This window comes from Phyllobates terribilis, unplaced genomic scaffold (assembly GCF_046119375.1).
Source record: "Phyllobates terribilis strain yellow unplaced genomic scaffold, ASM4611937v1 Scaffold_9__5_contigs__length_417890890, whole genome shotgun sequence".
NCBI lineage: Eukaryota > Metazoa > Chordata > Amphibia > Anura > Dendrobatidae > Phyllobates > Phyllobates terribilis.
This window is the reverse complement of record NW_027362769.1, coordinates 304,478,190-304,502,241: the sequence shown is the minus strand read 5'-3', so window position 1 is coordinate 304,502,241 and position 24,052 is coordinate 304,478,190. Positions and strand designations below refer to the sequence as shown.

The 24,052-nt window shown below is 43.7% G+C and overlaps 1 protein-coding gene across 4 annotated transcripts in view; it reads left to right on the top strand.

The window, feature by feature from the left end:
- Nucleotides 1-24,052, top strand: part of NPRL3 (NPR3 like, GATOR1 complex subunit) — a 77,719-nt gene that overhangs the window by 6,545 nt on the left and 47,122 nt on the right. For 2 of the 4 annotated variants that reach the window (XM_073647929.1, XM_073647928.1), the window contains exons 3-7: nt 398-467; nt 5,869-5,907; nt 12,916-13,045; nt 15,845-15,919; nt 23,644-23,797. In XM_073647929.1, the coding sequence (XP_073504030.1) occupies nt 398-467; nt 5,869-5,907; nt 12,916-13,045; nt 15,845-15,919; nt 23,644-23,797 (468 nt within the window). The remainder of the gene's footprint in view (nt 1-397; nt 468-5,868; nt 5,908-12,915; nt 13,046-15,844; nt 15,920-23,643; nt 23,798-24,052) is intronic. The other 2 variants (XM_073647930.1, XM_073647931.1) reach the window with 2 other exon arrangements.

The window sequence follows — 24,052 nt, the reverse complement described above, 5'->3', positions numbered from 1 at the left end:
TCACTGATTGACTGGCTAATTGCTGATCACTAGTAAGCAATTAAACAGTGTCGTGACCAGTGTGTATGAAATGCAGGTAAGCTGGTCCCGAGTCCACATAAAATACATAAAAAAAAATGCATGGGGAAAGGACACAAGTCTTCAAAATCTGACTGTAATGAAAGGGGTTAAATACTAGGTAATTTTCTGATGGCACATCCCCTATATTAGCGGATGGAGGATATGCCTTTTGCTAGCTCCCCTGGTGTATTAGGCTGCTCACCGTTTTTCTAATAAGACATTTATATGATGCAATGACATGCTATGTTATCGTACGTCTCCTAGCATTAGCATTTACTTCCCATAAAGTCAGATTTGTTCTTGTATTTTCCAAAGACTAATTGAAGACTTCTTCTAGGTAATCCAAGAAGCTGCTATGCCTTAAATAACACTGGGGACATTGCTGAAGATCCTGATGGAGACTCCAAGTATGATATTAATGTACATTTAGTATATATGCAGTGCTGAAGTCCTACCCTGTCAGAGACTCTGTAATAGGTGTAAAGCACAACACGTATTATCTGCAAATTAGATTAGTGTGACGGCTCCTGAACCCGTTTCATTTGAGCCTCTCTTGATTATTAATCACCATGAAGAGTTATTGAAGAAGTTGGTGGCTGTGTTTATGTGCCAGAGTGTCAGCAGACTGCTAATGCACAGACTGGCCATAGCTTTTCCAACCACGCGTGACCGCCTCATAGACATATATCAAGCTGTGATTCTAGGATCGAGAGAGCTGCGGCCAAGTCTGTGCATTGCGGACCCATTTGCACAGATGTCTACATGAACCCTTACTCCAATCAGGGACTGGAGTAAGATTTCAGGCGGAGGGAACACCACAGCTCAACATGAATTAGTGGAGCTATGGCGTCACCCCTCCGTGCCACCCAGGCTATGCCCAATTTGGCGGTGCTGACAAGGCTGGTATGAAAACACCAAAAGTCGCAAGATGTCTGCACAAAAATGCATTGTCTAAAAATGTTGCGACTTTTGAAAGTGATTTACACATTATTGCTTTGATGAATCGGGGCCATGGATTTAACACTTAATTTATCGTTAAATCAATTATTTAACATTAAAAAAAGAAAAGGTGTGACAGGCAGACTTGTCTACAACAGTAAAAGTGTCTTTTAGTATAGAGCAATCCAATCCTAAAACGTTTAATATAATGTCTTCTGGTAAGAGGTGCTGGCGGATTACAGAATACAATCTGTGACGTGGATGCACCTCTTTGGCATTATAAAACTGGAAAAAGTACAGCAGTTTTTTGAAAATGAGGGTAAAAAAGAAACAATACCGCTATCCCTCATGTGTGAAGAAGTCCTAACATAATGTGTAATGACTATAAGGTGAACTGAACAGCATGGAGGGTGTCATATGTTCATATGGAGGGTGTCTGTTTGCTAAGTCATGTTTTAAATAAAGCTGCATTGTTTTTATGCTTTTTGCTATTTGAGAAAACTTTGATATAGTCATGTGCAGATCAAGTGCATTTTTAATGCATTTCTGCTTCAGAAACACATATGCAGATTTTTTTTACCTGCAGATTTTACTGCACCTAATGTATTTCTATGGGGAAAATCCACTAATAAAACTGAAACGTACCTGTAAGAGACATTGACGTGTTGTGAATTTCAAAAATGCACGGTTTAAGCAGTGTAAAAAAAAAAAAAAAAAAAAAAAAAAAAAAAAAAAAAGCACAGTGGGCATGAGATTTCTATAAATCCATCCACTGTGCAGAAATTTGAAAACATTGCCTCTTTTGCACAGTAAAAATACAATGTCAAAAACTCATTGTGGGAACTTAACCTAAGGGAGCCCATACACGTTGTATTAAAGGGAACCTGTCACCAGACAAAATGCTATTAACCTGCAGATATGTTCCTAATCTGCAGATTAATAGCATTACTAACTGGCCTGGCACCTGCACTTAGCCAAACACTGCAGGGAGAAAATGAACTTTATTCCCCCCCGGCAGCGTTCCCTTTTCAGTCACAGGGCGGCGCCGGTGCAGGTTCAGTCACAGCTTTGAGTATAGAGAATGGTGGCTGTAACTTCGCCCCCGCCCTGACTGACAGCCGGCTCTAACGCAGAGGGAGTGTCAGTCAGTGTCGGGAGGGTGGTTACAGCCGCAGCTCTCTATACTCCGAGCAGGACTGAACCGGATCTGACCCCGTGACTGAAACTGTGCCCCCGGTCCTCAGTGACGCTGGCTCTGCATTGAGGCTGTCAGTCAGGTCAGGCCTGGGGCGCAGTTTCAGTCACAGAGATGGCGCCGGTGCTGTTCAGTCGCCAGTCTATACAGAGCGGTGGCTGTAACTGTGCCCCCGGCCCTGACTGACAGCCAGTGGCAATGCAGAGGGGGTGTCAGTCCGGAGGCCCGGTTACATCCACTGCGCTCTATACTCAGAGCGGTGACTGAAACTGGAATAGGAGGGGGGGGAATTAAGTTCATTTTCTCCCCGCAGCGTTCGGCTACTTGCAGGCGTCATGCGGCATAATAACGCTATTAACCTGCAGATTATCCCCATATCTGCAGGTTAATAGTGTTTTTTTTTGGTGATAGGTTCCCTTTAAAATTAGCCAAATGGACAATTTCTACCATAATGAGCTATTGTTGGCTGGTTCGGTGAAATGGACGAATCGTTCAAAACAATGGTTGGGCATATTGAATTTTTCCGTTAAATGATCACCAACGGCAGGAAAAATCTAACGTTGACCAACGTATTCTGTGCTATCAATAAATGATTGCTTGCTGGCCCACGTTCATCAAATGTGTAAGCGGGTCTTAAAGGGAACCTGTCTTGTCCTAGTTTCTATGTACACTGCCCCCATAGCGTTGTTAGTGGTGCAATGTGCATCACTAACAAGCTGTTTTTATTAAAACCGGTGGTAACATCATTATACTATAGCTTTTTATACACTTTGTCTTACTTGCTCGTATTCAGTCATAGGGGTGGGATTCTCGGATTCAGTCATGGGCGGCGCAGTGTTCAGTTAGTGCTGGCGCCGCATGCGCAGTGACCGCACAATACATTGACTGCGCATGCGCCGGGAGCCACAGGTCAAAGATCGTGCGCACTATAGCTGGTAATCACACAACCTCAGTGCGCACGCACCGGACCAGAGGCCCGACATGTGAAAATGCGCATGCGCCCCTCAAACCTAGCGCTTGCCAGGAGCAGTATTCAAATGTCATTGGTGGCGCCCGCCCATGACTGAGCGTGGCGCCCGCCCATGACTGAACGTGAGAATCACACCCCTATGACTGAATACGAGCAGGTAAGATAAAGTATATAAAACATTATCCTACCACCGATTTTCATAAACAGCTCTTTAGTGATGCGCATTGCTTCACTAACAACGCTATGGGGGCAGTGATAATAGTGACCAGGACATGACAGGTTCCCTTTAAAGGCAAGCTATGATCAGCAAATTACCTATTATTTACATCAGCTTTTTGTGTAAAATTGATTTTTTAATTACATTTTTGGCAAAATAAAAATTTCCCATATCATCTGTTTTAAAAATCTAAAATCAAATCTTGCTATTTTCACACTATCAACTGGAGGCTTTTTTAGACTTCCTGTTGTTTCACGATAGCCATTTGTACATTAGCAGCAGTGAACAGACTCTGACCCTATCTTTTGTATTGAAGCAATTAATGAGTGTGTGCAAAGGTCATTGTAAAGGGAGGGGAGCAGGTCAGCTGTGACATCAGCCATTGTGATTGATGGATCCTGTGCTATCCGCTGTGTACACAGGTATTTCCTGTCTTTGTAAATCCTGCCTCTGATGATAAGGCACCTGCTGAAAACTGTTCCTGAAAGGACCAGAAGTATGAGTCTAAAATTATAGTCCCAGTGGCCGGTCTGAAAATTTTAAGATTATACATTTTGTTTTTAATAAAACATCATGATATGAAAAAAAATTGCAAACATTTTTCAAAAATACATGTAGAACAAAAAACTGAGTTAAGCAATAGGTAATTTTCTGTTGATGGCTTCTCTAAGGAGCACTGCACCTCCATGACTTTTGAAGCCGACTTGAGTGCTTAAGCTTGTGACCCTCCACCACCCGATATGCCATAAAATGTCTTAAATTTTTCCTTAAAGAAGCTCTCCCAATAACATTTTTATTCTTTAAATCTGTGTGTATGTGTGGATATAATGTAGTGTGAGTGTGTTATTATACTCACCTTCTGCTGCTCTCTCCGGTGTCCAGCGCTGTTCTTCTGCTCTTCTCAGTGACGTCACCGCTCTGCAGACAGTGTGAGTCGCTCTGCGTGACTCTGGGGCGTCACAATGAGGTTCCATAGGCTTTCATTATAACAGAGACTTCTGTCTCACGCTTAGAGCGAGCCAGCTGATGTCCTTTGCGGTGACGTCACTGAGAAGAGCAGAAGAACGGTGCTGGACACCAGAGAGAGCAGGGATAGGCGAGTATATTAATCACATTATACTACATTACATGCACATACACACATTTAAACAATGTAAATGTTAGTGGGAGTGCGTCTTAATTGTCATGTAAAGCCAAAAATATAAGGGCAGAAGGGAATGAAGCCTCCAAAGTAATAAGGGATCAGGATTCCTTGTATATCAAGATCAGTGGCAAAATCTTAGTTCTTCCACTGCTGATAAACGGATATTAAACTTCACTAATATTTCAGTATATGACCACTATGGGTATGCGTCTACTATAAGGATAACCTCATTTTTGTCCCTGTAACTTCTCACTGTATACATGACTGCCAGATATCATTAGTGACCCTGATCTCAGGCAAACAATAAAAGCAGCTTGGCACTGTGAAGATCCTCGGCACGGAAAGTAAAAGCCACTGCTTAGCTTCAGATGCAAGCAAAGCAAATGAAGGTATCCATCTGTTAGATATAAAAGGTCACTAATTTATTATTACAGGTTCAAGGGTTCCACTTAAATGATAATTATTGCATTGAGGCAAAACTGGCGCGTTTCGGAGAGGCCCATCCTTAATCATGGTACACCTGTGTTTGCTCTGTCCATATGTGTATAAGCTTTAGGTCCTCACTGCTGCCTCATGTGGACACTTTTATAGAAATGGAAGTGTCTGATACGTGTGTATGAATAACATTTTGTTTTGCTTGCGGATCCTTTCTGCATGGTAAACCATGGTCATTTCCTGCAAGGTGAGCCAGTGTCTAGTAAGTGTATTATGTGTAACGCTGCAGATCAGATGAGCACTGCACACAGACTTTATGGATACAGCCACATTTCTGCCTCTTTTTGTAGCATTAAAGGGATCCTGACAGCTGATGCAGCGAGTGTCCGGCTCTGGCTGTATGATCTCAGCCAGGTATGTTTGACCCTGAAACGCTGCGACATTTGAGAATAACATACTTTAAAAGCCGCTCCTTCCCATCGCTTCCCTCTCCCTTTGAGTGACAGGTCTCGTGCTGCGTGTATAGGGAGAGAGCTGTCACTCCAGGGGAGCAGACAGGGAGAAGACGCTGGGGATCCGCCTGCCCAACTAGTCTCCTGTCCAGCAAGATGAGAGTTAAATATACATGGCAGAAGTCATATAGCTATTGCCTGTGCATGCTGCCTGTGGATCGGGCAGTGTGTATCTGCCTTCTGGATCCCTTATTACATTTTTGCTTGGGAGTTGCTTGTAAACTGCTCCATGCTGCACAATGTGTCTTTTATATACTGTGCCGTCACCTGATAAAGCTGTATGGTCGTGGCCTACAAGGATGTAGACAGCGTGCTTCTGTAATGTCTGTAGCGCTGCAGCTTTGACTGTTGTGTCTCGTTTTCTCTGTTGATGGCTCCCTCCCGTTCCTATTCCAGAGAGCCATGTCCTGTAAGCGACGAGCAGTTGGTTGCGGGGTAAGACTTGATCTCCTCCACAGCGCTGACTTGCTGTGTCTCCTCTGAGTCTGTAGCTCTTCCTATTTGTGCTGGTCTGTGTATCACATTGTAAATAACTACATATATTAATGGACTTACAATCGACTACTAACACTTTTTGGCACAGATTTCTGCTTTACTGAATCCTGAGAAACTCTTATTTTACATTTGTCTTCTGAATCGCTCAAGTCCTAAATGAATATATAAAGCAATCGTGGTAAGGGTTAATGGCGATAACTTAACACTGCAAGAAAACTTTGCCATCACTTGGTTATTTCTTTAATAGGCTTCTCCCCTCTGTAGCTCAACACGACCTGAACATCCGAAAGTAGGTACAAAAGGTTGGGGGCCGCTGTTCTAGGCCGTCAGTGGGCGGCTTTGTGTGTTTATGTCACCATTACTGAGTCTCCCTCCACTTTGGTTGTCCTCGCTGGTTCTGCAACATTTATGGCAACTCTCTTCTTAGTCAAGTTTCTAAAAATACTAGAAAACTCCTTTAAAAAGGGTATTCCTAATCTAAACGTGCACATACATCACTAAAAGGGTTCTGTGGCTCCTTTTTCATCTGATATGGTAACTACTTAAAGGCAGAGACAGAAAAGTGCCCAAGAATTTGCACATCTATTTCCATTCTCTACTGTGGGATTCATGGAAAGATCTGAAGCAGCACCACTCCCGTAGGAGTGAGCGGAGGGAGACACACATTTGAGCTGCCACTTTATTTTTGTATGCATAGAAGTGTGGCTGCCTCACCAGTGGGGATGGGGGTGAGGGTACCAATAGTGTAACCCCACGTATCATACAGTGCATGAGATGGGAATGCCCCTTTTTAATGAGATTTTGAAGTGAATGTTTCAAAGTACCGGTGCATTTCACAAAATTAGAATATCATCAAAAAGTTAATATATTTCAGTTCTTCAATACAAAAAGTGACTCATATATTATATAGAGTCATTACAAACAGAGTGATCTATTTCAAGTGTTTATTTCTGTTAATGTTGATGATTATGGCTTACAGCCAATGAAAACACAAAAGTCATTATCTCAGTAAATTAGAATACTTTATAACAACAGCTTGAAAAATGTTTTTAAAATCTGAAATGTTGGCCTACTGAAATGTATGTTCGGTAAATGCACTCAATACTTGGTCGGGGCTCCTTTTGCATCAATTACTGCATCAATGCGGCGTGGCATGGAGGCGATCAGCCTGTGGCACTGCTGAGGTGTTATGGAAGCCCAGGTTGCTTTGATAGCAGCCTTCAGCTCGTCTACATTGTTGGGTCTGGTGTCTCTCATCTTCCTCTTGATGGGGTTAAGGTCAGGCGAGTTTTCTGGCCAATCAAGCACAGTGATACTGTTGTTCTTTATAAACCAGGTATTGGTACTTTTGGCAGTGTGGACATGAGCCAAGTCCTGCTGGAGAATGAAATTTCCATCTCCAAAAAGCTTGTTGGCAGACGGAAGCATGAAGTGCTCTAATATTTCCTGGTAGACGGCTGCGCTGACTTTGGTCTTGATAAAACACAGTGGACCTACACCAGCAGATGACATGGCTCCCCAAACCATCACTGATGGTGGAAACTTCACACTAGACCTCCAGCAGCTTGGATTGTGGTCTCTCCACTCTTCCTCCAGACTCTGGGACCTTCATTCCCAAATGAAAGTTGGAACTCTGGGACCTTGTGGAGTGTGTCAATGACTGCCTTCTGGACATCTGTCAAGTCAGCAGTCTTCCCCAAGATTGTGGAGCCTACTGAAACAGACTAAGGGGCCTTTTTAAACACTTAGGAAGTCTTTGCAGGTGTTTTTTGATAATTATTCTAATTTATTGAGATAATGACTTTTGAATTTTCATTGGCTGTAATCCATAATCATCAACATTAACAGAAATAAACACTTGAAATAGAAAAAAAACTCCTATATAATCATTACTGGAGATTATGATAATTCATCTAACAGCACATAAGGCTGAAGGCCCTTCAGAATGGGAGATTTATTCAATGCACTTCATACTATGTGTGTGTATATAATATATGTGTGTGTATACACGCGAGCGCACACGCACTAATATATATGTATGTATGTGTGTGTATGTACAGTACAGACCAAAAGTTTGGACACACCTCAATTAAAGATTTTTCTGTATTTTCATGACTATGAAAATTGTACATTCACACTGAAGGCATCAAAACTATGAATTAACACATGTGGAATTATATACTTAACAAAAAAGTTTGAAACAACTGAAATATGTGTTATATTCTAGGTTCTTCAAAGTAGCCACCTTTTGCTTTGATGACTGCTTTGTGCACTCTTGGCATTCTCTTGATGAGCTTCAAGAGGTAGTCACCGGAAATGGTCTTCCAACAATCTTGAAGGAGTTCCCAGAGATGCTTAGCACTTGTTGGCCCTTTTGCCTTCACTCTGTGGTCCAGCTCACCCCAAACCATCTCGATTGGGTTCAGATCTGGTGACTGTGGAGGCCAGGTCATATGGCGTAGCACCCCATCACTCTACTCGTTGGTCAAATAGCCCTTACACAGCCTGGAGGTGTGTTTGGGGTCATTGTCCTGTTGAAAAATAAATGATGGTCCAAATAAACGCAAAACGGATGGAATAGCATGCCACTGAAAGATGCTGTGGTAGGCATGCTGGTTCAGTATGCCTTCAATTTTGAATAAATCTCCCAACAGTGTCACCAGCAAAGCACCCCCACACATCACACCTCCTCCTCCATGCTTCACAGTGGGAACCAGGCATGTAGAGTCCATCCGTTCACCTTTTCTGCGTCGCACAAAGACACGGTGGTTGGAACCAAAGATCTCAAATTTGGACTCATCAGACCAAAGCACAGATTTCCACTGGTCTAATGTCCATTCCTTGTGTTATTTAGCCGAAACAAGTCTCTTCTGCTTGTTGCCTGTCCTTAGCAGTGGTTTCCTAGCAGCTATTTTACCATGAAGGCCTGCTGCACAAAGTCTCCTCTTAACAGTTGTTGAAGAGATGTGTCTGCTGCTAGAACTCTGTGTGGCATTGACCTGGTCTCTAATCTGAGCTGCTGTTAACCTGCGATTTCTGAGGCTGGTGACTCGGATAAACTTATCCTCAGAAGCAAAGGTGACTCTTGGTCTTCCTTTCCTGGGGCGGTCCTCATGTGAGCCAGTTTCTTTGTAGCGCTTGATGGTTTTTGCAACTGCACTTGGGGACACTTTCAAAGTTTTCCCAATTTTTCAGACTGACTGACACCTTCATTTCTAAAAGTAATGATGGCCACTCGTTTTTCTTTACTTAGAATTTGTATTATGGCAAGAAAAAAGCAGCTAACAGTCTATTAAGTAGGACTATCAGCTGTGTATCCACCTGACTTCTGCACAACACAACTGATGGTCCCAACCCCATTTATAAGGCAAGAAATCCCACTTATTAAACCTGACAGGGCACACCTGTGAAGTGAAAACCATTTTCGGTGACTACCTCTTGAAGCTCATCAAGAGAATGCCAAGAGTGTGCAAAGCAGTCATCAAAGCAAAAGGTGGCTACTTTGAAGAACCTAGAATATAAGACATATTTTCAGTTGTTTCACACTTTTTTGTTAAGTATATAATTCCACATGTGTTAATTCATAGTTTTGATGCCTTCAGTGTGAATGTACAATTTTCATAGTCATGAAAATACAGAAAAATCTTTAAATGAGGTGTGTCCAAACTTTTGGTCTGTACTGTATATATAATATGTATATATGTATATTATACACAAAATGTATATTTGTATATAATTAGCACACTGATAAGTTTATGCGTTCAGACTGGCTTAATGCTAGCACGTGTATTTGCAGTGGTAGATATGTGACTTTGTGCAGAGATAAGTGGGTAGTAGGGGCTACACCCTCCCAGGGACTCCTAGATATGTACTTTTGAAGCTTTATCTTCCAAGAAGCAGCTTGGTGCGTCTTTTGTGCTATCTCGGACACACGGCTATATCGCCTTTCTCATATGCACACTGTATATTTATAAACCATGGATTATATAGTAAGAGTATTATAAGTAAGTGTTTTCTCCAGCTTGTGCCCAGTGTTAATATAGCAATAGTCATACAGTAGGTTATGGACATACATGATGTTGCTGAGTGCTATAGTTAAAAAATCAAAGATGAGTATAATGGATACCACCATACATATGCACAATACATTTGTGACTTACACATGGAGTTATTTCTATTTATTTCTAGAACATATCTGCAAATTCTTTGTCTCCCTGTCTGTAAATGGACTGTGGAAATTCTGATCCTTTAGCAGGCACACTGCTGGGCATATAAATGTTTCTGTGTTTGCACAGCACAATGACAGATGTGCTGCACGCCGGCCGATCAGTGGACATTTAGTGGCCTGATTAGGCAGGATGACCACAATCCTACATGCACCGAGTGATCAATGGCTCTGTGCACATTGGCCGTTCTCCGCAGCCCAGGTCCTGTGTATAAGGGGCGATGTGCTGCAAGTAACAATAGGTCATAGACCTGCTGAAATATCATCACACCCAACAAAGAAGTATTTTGCTTGTTTTCTGAGTGTTTGCCAGTCTAAGCATTACTATGGATACCCTATCTCTGATTATTAGCTCTTCTAAGGCCACGTTTGGACGTTCAGTATTTGGTCAGTATATCACATCAGTATTTTTAAGACAAAACTAGGAGTGGAACAATCAGAGAAAAGTATAATGGAAACACGTCACCACTTCTGTATTTATCACCCACTCCTGATTTTGGGTACAATACTGACCAAATGCTGAACGTGGCCTTAGATGGGCTAATATAGGCCCTTAGATAGCTGATTGACAACCATGTATGTTCACTCTGTAGGGGAGAGAGAAACTAAAGGTGCCCATACACCTTATATCGCTGTCGGCCAAATGCACAGCTAGGCCGAGCGTTCACGTGTCATGGAAGTCGCTGTCAGACCCTAGTGGCGGTATATCTCCCAGGACAAAAGGGATTAGGGATTTATATACATACTCCCCGATCCTTGTCTCCCTCCACACATTAGAGAGTTGGGAGGCCCATACACATCAGGTGGTTAGCCGATCCCGCCAGAATCCGAGGGTTCTGCTGACTTTAATGCTTATAGGGCCTATACCGCGGCCAGACTCTTCTGGTAATGGCTTATCTCTCAGATGAGCAATGCAGGTTAGTAACAGAAATATAGACGAAACCAAGCAAAAAAGAAAGCAGAAATGTTCTGTGATGAGGTGCGCAGGGTGATACTTCAGATAGGCACGCAAGTGGATCCCGGACTGAGGATAGTAGTAGCCAGAAAAATGAGTGATCTGTATTAAATGAATAGAAAGCGTTCAGTCTCAAAATACAACAAATTTTGAGACTTTTTAACCTCATTTCAGAATATTTGTGTTCTCAATTGAACAATGGATCAGACATGTTGATAACCTACATGCCCGATCCTTATTTACCCAGACGTTACTTGGTGAAACATGACCAATTTATTTAATATCAATTAGCATAGTATTGTAGAGTGAGACCCTGCAGCATCTGTTAGGTATTGATGTCTATTGCAGACAAATGTGTAGAAGTCAATAGGTGAGACCCACACCTTTCAGGCATTTATGGGATGTCCTTAAAGGGATATTCCCATCTTCAAGATCCTATCCCAATATGTAGTAGGTGTAAGAATAATAATATTAGCAAATACCTAGAATTAGAAATGTAGTAAAGTTCTTCAGATTCGCCGTGTCTGTTTCCTCATGTGCAGGCATTGAAGACCTTAGTTATCCATGGTTACGTCCACTGATAAAGTGACAGCTAGTTGCTAGTGGTCGTAACCATGGATACTTAAGGTCCTGTATTGCCTGCACATGAGGAAAGAGACAAGGCGAATCAGAAAAACTATACTGAATTTCTAATTGAAGGTATTTACTAATATTATTATTATACCTACTACATCTTGGAGATGGAAATATCCTTTAAGTATTAATAGAATATTGTTAACATTTACCAGTATTCCTCTAACCTTATAGGAGTTGTCCCATTAAATACATTATTCACTTATCCACCAGACTGTAGTAGTTTGATATCAGAAATTGCAGAGAACAGGGATTGCAAAGATCCCTATGTGAATGGATCGTTGGTGTGGCCTCTGCTCCATTCATTTCTATGGGACTGATGGCAGATGGCCGGTCTGTTGGTCATATAGAATTGAATAGAAAAATCACTTTTTTTTTTCACATGGGTATTTGCGAATCCCCCAGCTGTCCCTGTGGGTCCCAGTGATCACACATGTATCATCTCCTGTGGATAGGGACAACCCTTTCAGGTGAAAATGTAAGCTAGGTGGAAGTGTCAACTATACCTGTGTCACATCATAATTATACAGTGGCTCCAAAAGCCATGTCACCTGTGTCTTCAGCTCCACGTCACCCAGCCATGTACTTCAGAACAGCGTGTACAGTTATGCATGCAGTTATATACATGAGACCGCACAAAACGTATAGGAAAACACCACTGTCTTCACTATCCTAGGATACATGGCTGGGTGATGTGAAGCTGAAGACAGACATGGTTTTTGATCAAAATGTTGCTGTTTTTTTTTTTCTGGCACAATAATGGAAACCAACATCAATGGATCCAGTAGCAGTCAGTCTGGTGTAATTACAGACGCTCATGTGAATGTGACTTTGTATCCACACTTTCGCCTTAATTCATGAGATCCGTTCCCACAGATCTGTAATTCTTGTGTATTGTGGTGCAGTAATTGGCTATGTGATTAACCAGCACTCCTTTTCTCTTCAGTCTATGTGAATCCTGGCAGAGCATGGAATTAATTAGCATGACGTCACTATCTGTCATTTCTTCCACTGTTTGATCTCATGTAATTGCCTCCCATCCAATATAATGATATTTCTTGCAATGATCTTTCACAAAAGTTTTTAGCCACTGCAGAGAAATGAGCTGCTGCTAATAATTCTTATCCTTTTAAAGATTTTCGGACGTCATACTTGCCACCATATTGGCTACGAAATCTGATATGTGCGGTAAGAAGTTTGAGCTGAAGATTGACAATGTGCGGTTTGTGGGACATCCGACCCTGCTTCAGCATGCACTGTGCCAGGTACAGTACCCGTAACCATTCAGCGTGCGCTGTGCCAGGTACAGTACCCGTAACCATTCAGCGTGCGCTGTGCCAGGTACAGTACCCGTAACCATTCAGCGTGCGCTGTGCCAGGTACAGTACCCGTAACCATTCAGCGTGCGCTGTGCCAGGTACAGTACCCGTAACCATTCAGCGTGCGCTGTGCCAGGTACAGTACCCGTAACCATTCAGCGTGCGCTGTGCCAGGTACATTACCCGTAACCATTCAGCGTGCGCTGTGCCAGGTACAGTACCCGTAACCATTCAGCGTGCGCTGTGCCAGGTACAGTACCCGTAACCATTCAGCGTGCGCTGTGCCAGGTACAGTACCCGTAACCATTCAGCGTGCGCTGTGCCAGGGACAGTACCCGTAACCATTCAGCGTGCGCTGTGCCAGGCGCAGTACCCGTAACCATTCAGCGTGCGCTGTGCCAGGCGCAGTACCCGTAACCATTCAGCGTGCGCTGTGCCAGGCGCAGTACCCGTAACCATTCAGCGTGCGCTGTGCCAGGCGCAGTACCCGTAACCATTCAGCGTGCGCTGTGCCAGGCGCAGTACCCGTAACCATTCAGCGTGCGCTGTGCCAGGCGCAGTACCCGTAACCATTCAGAGTGCGCTGGTGTGCTGCCCATAGCTGTACAATGCACAGAAAGCTCTCCGACATTTATTCATTTAGGGAAGATGGCTTTTTATAGAGATAAGTACACCAATGCACACAGGCACCAATCATCACAGCAGAGAGAGTGAGGTACCTAGAAGGCTATAAGGATTTTTTTTATGCTGAATTATTGTAATTTGTAACAGTGGGAAAAAGAAATGTGGAGTATTATAAGAAATAGTCACTGTAGTCCACAGCTGAAGTGAAGCATAACATGGCAGCCCCTTATCATGTCAAGCATTTTAATGAAAGTTTCCTGTCACTTTGAGAAATGCCATTTACCTGCCGATATAGGGTAAATCTGGAGGTAAATGGTTTTTAAACTTTGTTCAGCCAGCTGATTGGACCAGTGGCTACAGGGAGAAAATGCAGTTCTATTCTCCCTTTAGCCGCTCGCTTCCAGTCATTGTTACAGTGCAGGGGCTGTACCAGTTACTGCTACTACACAGCGAGCGCACTGTAATCTTCTCCTGGCACTATGATTGACAGGCTGCTCCGCAGTGCATGTGTGCACAGCAGGCTGTCAGTGTACCGGGGGGGATAACCGTGCACCCACTATGTAGTGAGCGGTGACTGTTGCTGCCTTTGCACTCTGATGACTGGAAGTGAGCGGCTACAGGGAGAAAGTAACTTTATTTTCTCTGTGTAGCCTCTGCTCCCGTAAGCCGGAATACTCCCGTTTTAAACACGAGTTACCTGCAGCTTAACCCTATACCTGCAGGTAAATATCATTTCCCAAGGTGACAGGCTGCCTTTACACGTACACAATAGAATAACATTGTCTGAACCTGCTGGGACCAGCTGAACATCTAATGTTGGGGGACGAACCTTTTACCTGTGGACGGTGCAGGACAACGCACCATATTTACAATTTCAAGGTGCTGATATTATCAGAAAAACACAAGAAAAACTTTAAAAGAAAATCACCAATTCCTTAAAACTGTTGAAACAAATTGGGTGAAGCTACATAGCCACTTCTGCGTAGTAATACTGATCAAAGTGGACTGTCATGTCTATAGAAAATGTGACCATACGACGCTGGCATCCATAACTGGTATGGTAGGAGGCAAGACAGAGCAGGAAACTCAGCCAGCCAGCCAGCCCAGACTGCACACACCTCGCCCGGTCCGTGTGGTTCGGGCTGAAGCACGCCTCGCCCGGTCCGTGTGGTTCGGGCTGAAGCACGCCTCGCCCGGTCCGTGTGGTTCGGGCTGAAGCACGCCTCGCCCGGTCCGTGTGGTTCGGGCTGAAGCACGCCTCGCCCGGTCCGTGTGGTTCGGGCTGAAGCACGCCTCGCCCGGTCCGTGTGGTTCGGGCTGAAGCACGCCTCGCCCGGGCCGTGTGGTTCGGGCTGAAGCACGCCTCGCCCGGGCCGTGTGGTTCGGGCTGAAGCACGCCTCGCCCGGGCCGTGTGGTTCGGGCTGAAGCACTGCTGTACAGAAAAGTGGAAGGAAACTTTCTCCTCTAACATTCTAGTGAATATAATGTGATTTTTGAGGTTAAGAATAGATAAACACAAAGTGAAAGATATATTACATTCCATTGAGATATTGGGATTTCCATTGCCTCCATTTGCTTCTGACTTTAGCCAGAAGCACAGAAACGTTTTTCCGATTAGATTCCCTACTAGTCTGATGCTGGATGTCTGGGGGACGTCTGCGGTGATGGCATTATAGAGTGGTGTAGTACACATGGCACCGGTGTATGGGTCTCTGGTGGGTGCATGAGACCTCATACTGATCGATTACTATAACAAAAGAGAAAAGTAATGTATTGCTGCTCGGTGGTCTGGGCTCAGGATGTTGCTCACTGATCCAGTAACGAGCAGGTTATTTATAAGTCAGGAGACACATATAGGTAAATATATGACCTGTAATATTTTTTCCCTGGGTCCAGCGACTGCTCCCTCTGGTGGTGATAAGTTGCTCTGACGCAGTGACATGATTAGTGTAATATAGCTTCCTCTCTGCTGGCACCATAATGTAATTACCACTAATAAATGACTATTAGGATGGGAATATATTTATCTGCATAGCTCTGTACATGTAATTTCCCTCCTATTGAAGTGTGAATCCAGACGTTGTAAAATAAATGGAACTATGTTTCTATTTGTGTTTCAGGTGTCAAAAACAGACCCTTCTCCAAAAAGAGAAATGCCCACAATGATCCTCTTTAATGTCGTCTTTGCTTTGAGGGTAAGAGATCAACATTTATAGGTTTTGTTCATTAAAAATAAATGGAGTAGGATCTAAAGACAACTTTTTTTTTTTTTTTTTTTTTCAACCTTCTTAACAGGTAATCCAAACTGGACAACCTCTGTGTATTTGGGGTGGCAATGAAATATTTGGGTTTAGCTATTAGAAATGAAAGGGTTTTACATATCCATTGTGTTCAGTTTCCTTTAGGCTAAACGCAAGAGAAAATGACATGTGGATGTGAAACCCGCACCGCCGATCAGTTTACACCGTGTAAAAAGAAGCATAATGGACATGAGATTTCTATAAATCCCATAAGATTTGCAGGAACTGTAAGACGAAGCCAAAACTCCTTGTGGGCGCACAGCCTCATTGAATAACATGGAATATGCGATAAAAAATAGGATAGCACTTGTCCAATTTATACGCTCGTGTGCACAAGCCCTTATTAGTGTTAATATTTTATATACATGGAGAATTGGTAAGATCACTTTTGGTAAGGGCTTGTGCACATGTGCCTAGAAATCGGGGGAGTGCTATGCAGTTTTTTAGCAGATAGCACACTGACCCAAGTCTTTTATTTCTAGATTTCTCACGTCCATTCTGTTTTTTACGCCCCGTAAACTGACCTGCGGTGCGTGTTTAAAATCTGCAACATGTCATGTTCTCCTGCGGGTACGCCGAGTTTTATGTGCGGATTTATAGACTTGTATTAGATGTTGAAAATCTGCTGGTGAAAAACACAAATGCTTTTTTTAGTGGATTTCTGTGGCGGAAACGCATCAGAAACACATGCAATCCACAAATGAACATATCAATTACATTTTGTCAAAGCCAAATAACAGGAAGTATCAAAAACAAAGCAGCTTGGTTAAGAACATGACAAACCAAAAAGACAAAAAATGTAGTGAAAAACGCATTGAAAAAATGCAAGTAATCGAGTTCACATAATATGTGCAGAAAATCTGCAACATGAAAACTTCGCCAAGCTGATTGTGGGAACGAAGGCTAAAGGGGGTCTGCATTATTTCCCTCCCCACCCACAAATGAAATGTTACTAATAGATTTTTGCTGCAGCTTTTCTGCAGTGTTCACATCTCTGCATGTCCTGAGATCCACAGTGGTAATACCTGATACATGACGACATGAAGAGACTTTAAGGGTATGTGCACACGATGCAGAAATTTTCTGCTTCATTTCTGCATCATTTCTGCATCTCCCTGGCAGAAAAAACGCATGCAGATTGTGCATGCGTTTTTCCTGCAGAATACATGCGGATCCACATGCAGATTCACATGCGTTTCCGCATGCAGATTGACAAGCGCTTTCCAGGCGATGTTAGCATCACCTGGAAAGTGCTTGACAACTAGGTCACACTATATAAATCCATGCAAACAGCATGGATTTATACAGTGTGAACCGAGAGAGTGTATATACTTACCTCCGATGGCCCGCGCTGTCCTGCTCAATCTGTTCTCCCTCGCCGGCAACTTTGAATTGAAAGACCTGCCGACGTCAGCGTCACGTGACCCGTCACATGACTCTGACGTCACCGCAGGTCCTACAACTCACTGCAAGTGCCGGGAACCAAGCGGGAGCGCTGTGCGGGCCGACAGATGGTAAGAATACATTTATTTTTTATTTTATTCTTCTTTTACAGCTTTTTTAATGGTACCTGGGTGTGGATGAGACTCTCCTCTCCTCCACACCCGGGTACCATCCGCACATTAGAACGCACCAATTACGCAAGTACAAATGCTGTCTTGCGGAATTGGCGCGTTCTAATGCAAGTCAATGGCGGCGAAATCGCCGCGTTTCCGCAAAATTAATTGACATGCTGCGGATTTTTGACCGCAGCGTTAACGCTGCGGAAAAATCTGCATCATGGGCACAGCACATGCGGATTTCCATTGGGGAACATTGCTTCCCTTCTACCATGCGTTTTTCATGCGTTTCTGCGGCGTTTACGCAACTGCAAAAATGCCGCGGAAACGCATGAAAAACGCATCGTGTGAACTCGGCCTAAAGCAGATATTTGGTGAAAATTTAGCAGTTATGTATCCAAGAAAGCTATGGAGTTGTAGGAGGTGTCCCAAACACGTAATGGCTTTGCTTATATGGTCACATTTTATAGAGGGACGATATATGCAGGTTCACCAGCAATAGCGTAGGGAAAGACGCACTGCATAAATGGAAATCCTGACTTATTGATGATGCTTTTTTGCTGTGGAAGGCAGCCATTTATCATATAAATTTTTGTATGATGCCATACAAGAAAGAGATGTCCGGGATCCACATCAATCCCATATACATAATCACATGCATCAAATACACAGTATGTGCTTCATGTCCTCTTTGCAGGGTATTTCTAAAACCTATTCTTTCTGTAATCTTCTTGTATACTTCCATGCCTTTGTGTGTTTTTTAAAGCCTCTGCTGGCAGTCGTTGAATGGAGTCCTTCATTATTTGTTTTCCGAGAACATTATTCTTGTCTTGGTCATATAACAATCGCACATCAGAGAGACGTAACAAGTAAGGGCTCCATTCATTGACTGTTGTAATACAATAAGTTTACCATGCCCTTTAAGTACTTTTAATGTATGATGGTTATATTGTGTGTGGGCCCGGTCTCTGCAGCTACACAGCTACGCGACTGGCATCACCTAGAAAATACTGATGAAAAGGACCATTCTAGGTTGACCATACGAAAAGAGATTTGTGGGGTTTTTATTCATCGTGAGGAAATGAGGTAGAAGTCGGCTCACCTGTGATCCCACTGACTGTGAGGGAAATGCGGACAGGAGATAATCCGGCATCCAGATCCTTGGTATAGTCAAAATCCTTCTTTATTGTAGATTAATCGTAAAGCCTCAATATACATGATACAGAAACATTTTAAATTGGAAATTTTTTCTTTTCTGAAACGTTTGTCATTTTTTATATTTCTGTGTCATGTATATTGAGGCTTTATGATTATGCTACAATAAAGAAGGATTTTGACTATATCAAGGATCCGGATGCCGGATTATCTCCTGTCTGTGACTCCCTTTTTAGTCAGCACCACTTTCCCTGTACTGTAGCCTCTGGTGTATGCTGCCTGTCATCTGTTAGTAAATGTACATTGATATATGTGAGGTTGCAGTACAGCTACCAAATAAGATCCTACAAGGAGGGTCCCGTTCCCAGCATATTCCAGCCATTCAGGGGTGCAGCTGCATCACTACTGGACATTATTACATCTCATCTTCTCCATGTCCTCATTTTTAAGGAGATGATCACCTTGTAATAGGGTCTCTTAGGTGGCATGCACAACTTTTTTTTAGTCTGAAGACCACATTATACCAATCAATAATGAATAAAGGCAATAAAGAATGGCATTGCAGGCTGTGTGTGGCCCCGGGCACAGGTCGTGTGTACTGTTATCACATAGTATTTCTGCCTGGTTAGAGGTGTGCTCAGTGCTCAGTATCTAATTCTCATTCATTACTCGGATATATTTTGCACACACACGTCCAAGATACATACAAATGGGTGTAATGACCTGAGAGGTTGTGCTGTCCATCCACTGTCTTTAATGTAAATGTGTTGGCAACATAAGGTTTCCTGTGTATATATATTACACTATGTGAAAGGGCAGGTAATCTGAGAGATAATAAAGAGTAATTGAAGCTGATGACATATTACAATTGTACATATTATAAGGATGATCTCTATCCCTGTGTGTGGTAAGATCGGCATTTCTGCAGACATTGAGGCGTGCCGTCCTGCGCTTGCAGATTCAGTATGGCTTTTTTAATCTATAGTGTTCCTGTGGTAAACACGTTAGTCAGCAGTCTAGCCGCTCAGGACACCCTATGGTGATAAGATACATACAGTCCTAATTCTGCCTTATCTGTATACCTCCTCCCTGTAATCCAGACCTTCCCTTCAAATCAGCCACTACAGAATCGTGACACATCAGAAATGCCGGCTTCAGGGAACGCCGAGTCACAAGCGGCCATATCTGTCATCATAGATGCGTAATGTCAGACCGCTCTGATAGATCTGACACCCCCTGATAATATGGGAATATGGCCGCCGTGTTCCTGAGCAGCGCTGTAAGGTCTCCCCACAATGATCCCATCCTACCTGCGCTACTGTATGTGTTAGTGCCATTTCTGTCCGCACTGGGGGGTTGCTTAGTCTACATTACCAGCAGTGCAGTGACTGCACAACCAGACTACTGACTCTGGTGTTTCCACATCTCTCTGTAACTGTAGTGTGACCATGCATGTCCGTGTGCCTGTAATCTCTATGGATTATCCAGGTAATCTGCTGTAAAAGTCTTCCCAGAACATTTTAATAATAGTTAATGGGAGCTTGTCCACTAATGAGTAAGGGCTTGTTCACATGAGCGTATTATATGGATGTGAAAACAATCGCAGTACGCACCAGTCTTTTGTATTTCAGATGAGACTTGCTCCTTGAAGTCTATGGGTGCACACAAAACAATGGGATCTCGCACGTATCATCCGAATTGCATACTGATTTTACTGATACTTTACCGTTATTAACCCAGAAAACGGTATTTGGTCTTGTAAATATTGTTGACTGCTGATGTATGAATACGGACACTAAAAACAAGCACATGTGTGACATACAGATGAATATCGGATGGGTTTTCATGCTCTCGTCTGATCCTAATTGGTGTAGCCGGAGCCACTAGGTCAGAAGTACAGCAGGTGCTGGTAGGATGGCCTCTTCTGGATAACTGGACTCCTTCAAAGCTGAAATATCTTCATAGTCATGAATGCAGTCTAAGCCTCTATTCATTCATCACCTGCAGATTGCTGAATGTGAATTTTATGACGGATCACTTATACAATAGTATGAAATATAGAATTTTAATGGGCACAATGTCTTTAAAAACCACATGTTCTATTCCATATTTGTAGGCATTTGTTCACAAAAACACAGTACTAGGAACTGTTTCTGCCACACACCCTATGTATGCTTTATTATGGGCGGTAACAGCTACTGTAATTGCCCTGTGTTAACATTGCCAAAAGTTGCATTTATGAGGCCCAATTAGGAGTCTGTGGCCATAGATGTATTTGTAAGAATTGTAAGCAAAGATTTTATAGAATAATAGAATGAAGTATACTTATATACAGAACAATTAGCACTCGAATGCTTTTCTCCTAGTGTAAGTGTAGATATGTGTTGAGAAGGAGAATATCATTGTAATGTGTAATCGGGAGGGGGGTTCTGTATGCCGAGATCCATGTAATGCTCTAACACACACTATGGACCGTGTCCAGCTGATCGGTGTGACGAAGTCTGCAGCATACAAGCTTTATCTAAGCTCCTAGGCCCCAATTCATGAAATAGTTTTCTCCATGCTTCTGGCTTAAACCTGTGTGCAAAGTACATATCATTTTGTGTGACTCACAGAAGTTTTGTGACTTTTGTTTTTACACCAGTTCCCGGCAGTGCTGGGCCGAAATGCTCTCCATTCCCTGACTAGAGTACACTTTGGCTGTGGAGCACGGTACCTGAGGGATAAGAGGCGCACATCTTTATGAATTTGGTGCATTTACTCCGAGCCTGGCGTGCAAAGTGTAAAGTCTTGATGAATTGGGGCCAAATAACCATTTATTGGACATTGAAAAGGTGACCAGACTGGCCACTAAAACTGTGTGTAGATCTCCTGCTATAAAATGCTCAGTATAAGGCCACGGCCCCACTATTAGTATTTGATCAGTATTCGGTCAGTATTTTTTCTCAGGAGTAGGAGCCAAAACCAGGAGTGGGTGATAAAGGCAGAATTGGTGACTTGTTTCTATTATACCTTTTCTCTGATTGTTCCTCACCTGGTTTTGTCTCCCACTCCTGAGAAAAAATACTGAGCAAATACTGATCGTGGGGCCGTGGCTTAAGGCCTCTTTCAGATGTCCGTGATCATTGGTCCAATCTCGGATCACAATGTATGGACCGGCCGTACTTCACCCAACCTGAGCGTGATATCCTCATATAAATATATGGAGCTGTCACACTCGGGTCAGGAGATGTGCGGCCAATCCGTGCATTGTGACCAGAGATCAGACCGATGATCACAGACATCTGAAAAAGCCCTAAAGCTGTATATTTATAATATAACGGGGGATGTGTCCCTCTGTCTGAAGCCTCGATAGACTGCGCATGCGTGACGCGCAGTCTGGCTCCAGACAGAAGACCGCATCCAGCCGTTACAGGTAAGAGGAGTGTATGGCGCCGGAGAGTGTGTAGACACTGAACGCATACCGCGATCTCCGGCGCCATACTTACCTGACCGGGAGGAGCGTTGCCGCAGCTCCTCTCTTCGCTGGAGACCGGGGGCGGAGTGAGGCGTCGGATCGGCGCGTGCGCATTGCGTTATCCGGCGCCATTGTACTGAAGACACATTTACAGTGTGTCTTCAGCAAAATGGCCCCAGACAGCTCGGTGCTCCGACACCGCACTCCTCCCCCGGCCTCCAGCAGAACAGAACGCAGCAGCGCTGGAGTACAAAGAAGAAAGGTGAGTATAACTGTTTATTTTTTTTGTATGTGTGAACAGTGTGAAAGGGATGAGCGGACCCACGCATATACCAGGATTGGGAGGGGTGAGGGGTACCCACACATATACCAGGATTGGGGGGGGTGAGGGGTACCCACACATATACCAGGATTTGGGGGGGGTGAGGGGTACCCACACATATACCAGTATTGGGGGGGTGAGGGGTACCCACACATATACCAGGATTGGGGGGGTGAGGGGTACCCACACATATACCAGGATTGGGGGGTGAGGGGTGCCATGCATACCCCGGGATTGGGGGGTGAGGGATGGGGTGCCACGCATACCCCAGGATTGGGGATGAGGGGTGCCACGCATACTGGGATTGGGGGTGCCACACATACCGGGATTGGAGATGAGGGGTGCCATGCGTACTAGGATAGGATGGTGGGGACAGGATGGGGGCAGCACAAATACCAGGAGGGAGGCAGCACATACCAGCATGGGAGACCATGTACCAATAAAAATGCTCGCCACCCGGGCGTAGAACGGGTTCAATAGCTAGTACAGTATAAATGGCTAAAGATCATCAGCCTGCACTGTCATATAAAGCTGGCCATGGACATGAGATCTATGATATCAGATCCTGTTAGTTATCTATGGTCAATAATAACTAGATGGAAATTTTAATATAACTTCTATCAGGAAAAATCCGGGATTGGACATACATGGATCAGTTTCCACCGTATTGTCCCTCTGTTTATCCTTCTCTCATGCCTATTTAGCTATATCCATAGAAATTGGCAGAGTCACACAGAAATGATATTATTATTTTGAGTCCAGAATGCCATTAGTGAAAGCCGGTTATGAAGTGCAGTGTCCTTTATTGTAATAATGACCAGATACCCAGACGTTCCTGGCCCATGATCAGTACTGTATCCCACATATAGTCATACCGGAGGTCCTGGTGATGGTATGAGCGGGGATCATGCAGCATCTGCTGCTCAGTAGTGTTGGGTAATATCTGCACACAGATGATACTTGTGGACCACTGCCCTCCTCTCATCACCAGTCTTATGTATAGAAATGCTGGTGATCAATGAGGCTTGAGCTGTAATAGGATTTTGCCACATGATGATAATCTCTGGTGTTGGGCCCCCACCAGACACTTGTACAAGTCATTGTTGTCTCCTCTTGTGTCCTCCAGGCTAATGCGGACCCCTCTGTGATAAACTGTCTGCACAATCTGTCCAGGAGGATTGCCATTGTCCTGCAGCACGAGGAGCGCCGCTGTCAGTACCTCACCAGAGAGGCCAAGCTGATCCTGGCCATACAGGACGAGGTGTCCGCAATGTCTGACAGTGAGTACCGGGAAGGACAGGAGTTTCTTATTCCTATTGATTGCTTGCAGTCAGTGAATGGAAACTTTCATTGTTTAAAACCCCCTTTGCTTTAGTGCTGCTTTAAACCTTAAAGGGTTATTCTAGTGTTATGAAGTGATGGTATAACCCCAGGATATGCCATCACTTCCTCATCTTGGCTTGTCGACCTCTGGGACACCCACCAGTATTGTGAGTATGAGGGGGCCATGCAGATCCTTCTTCCTGCGCAGTGGC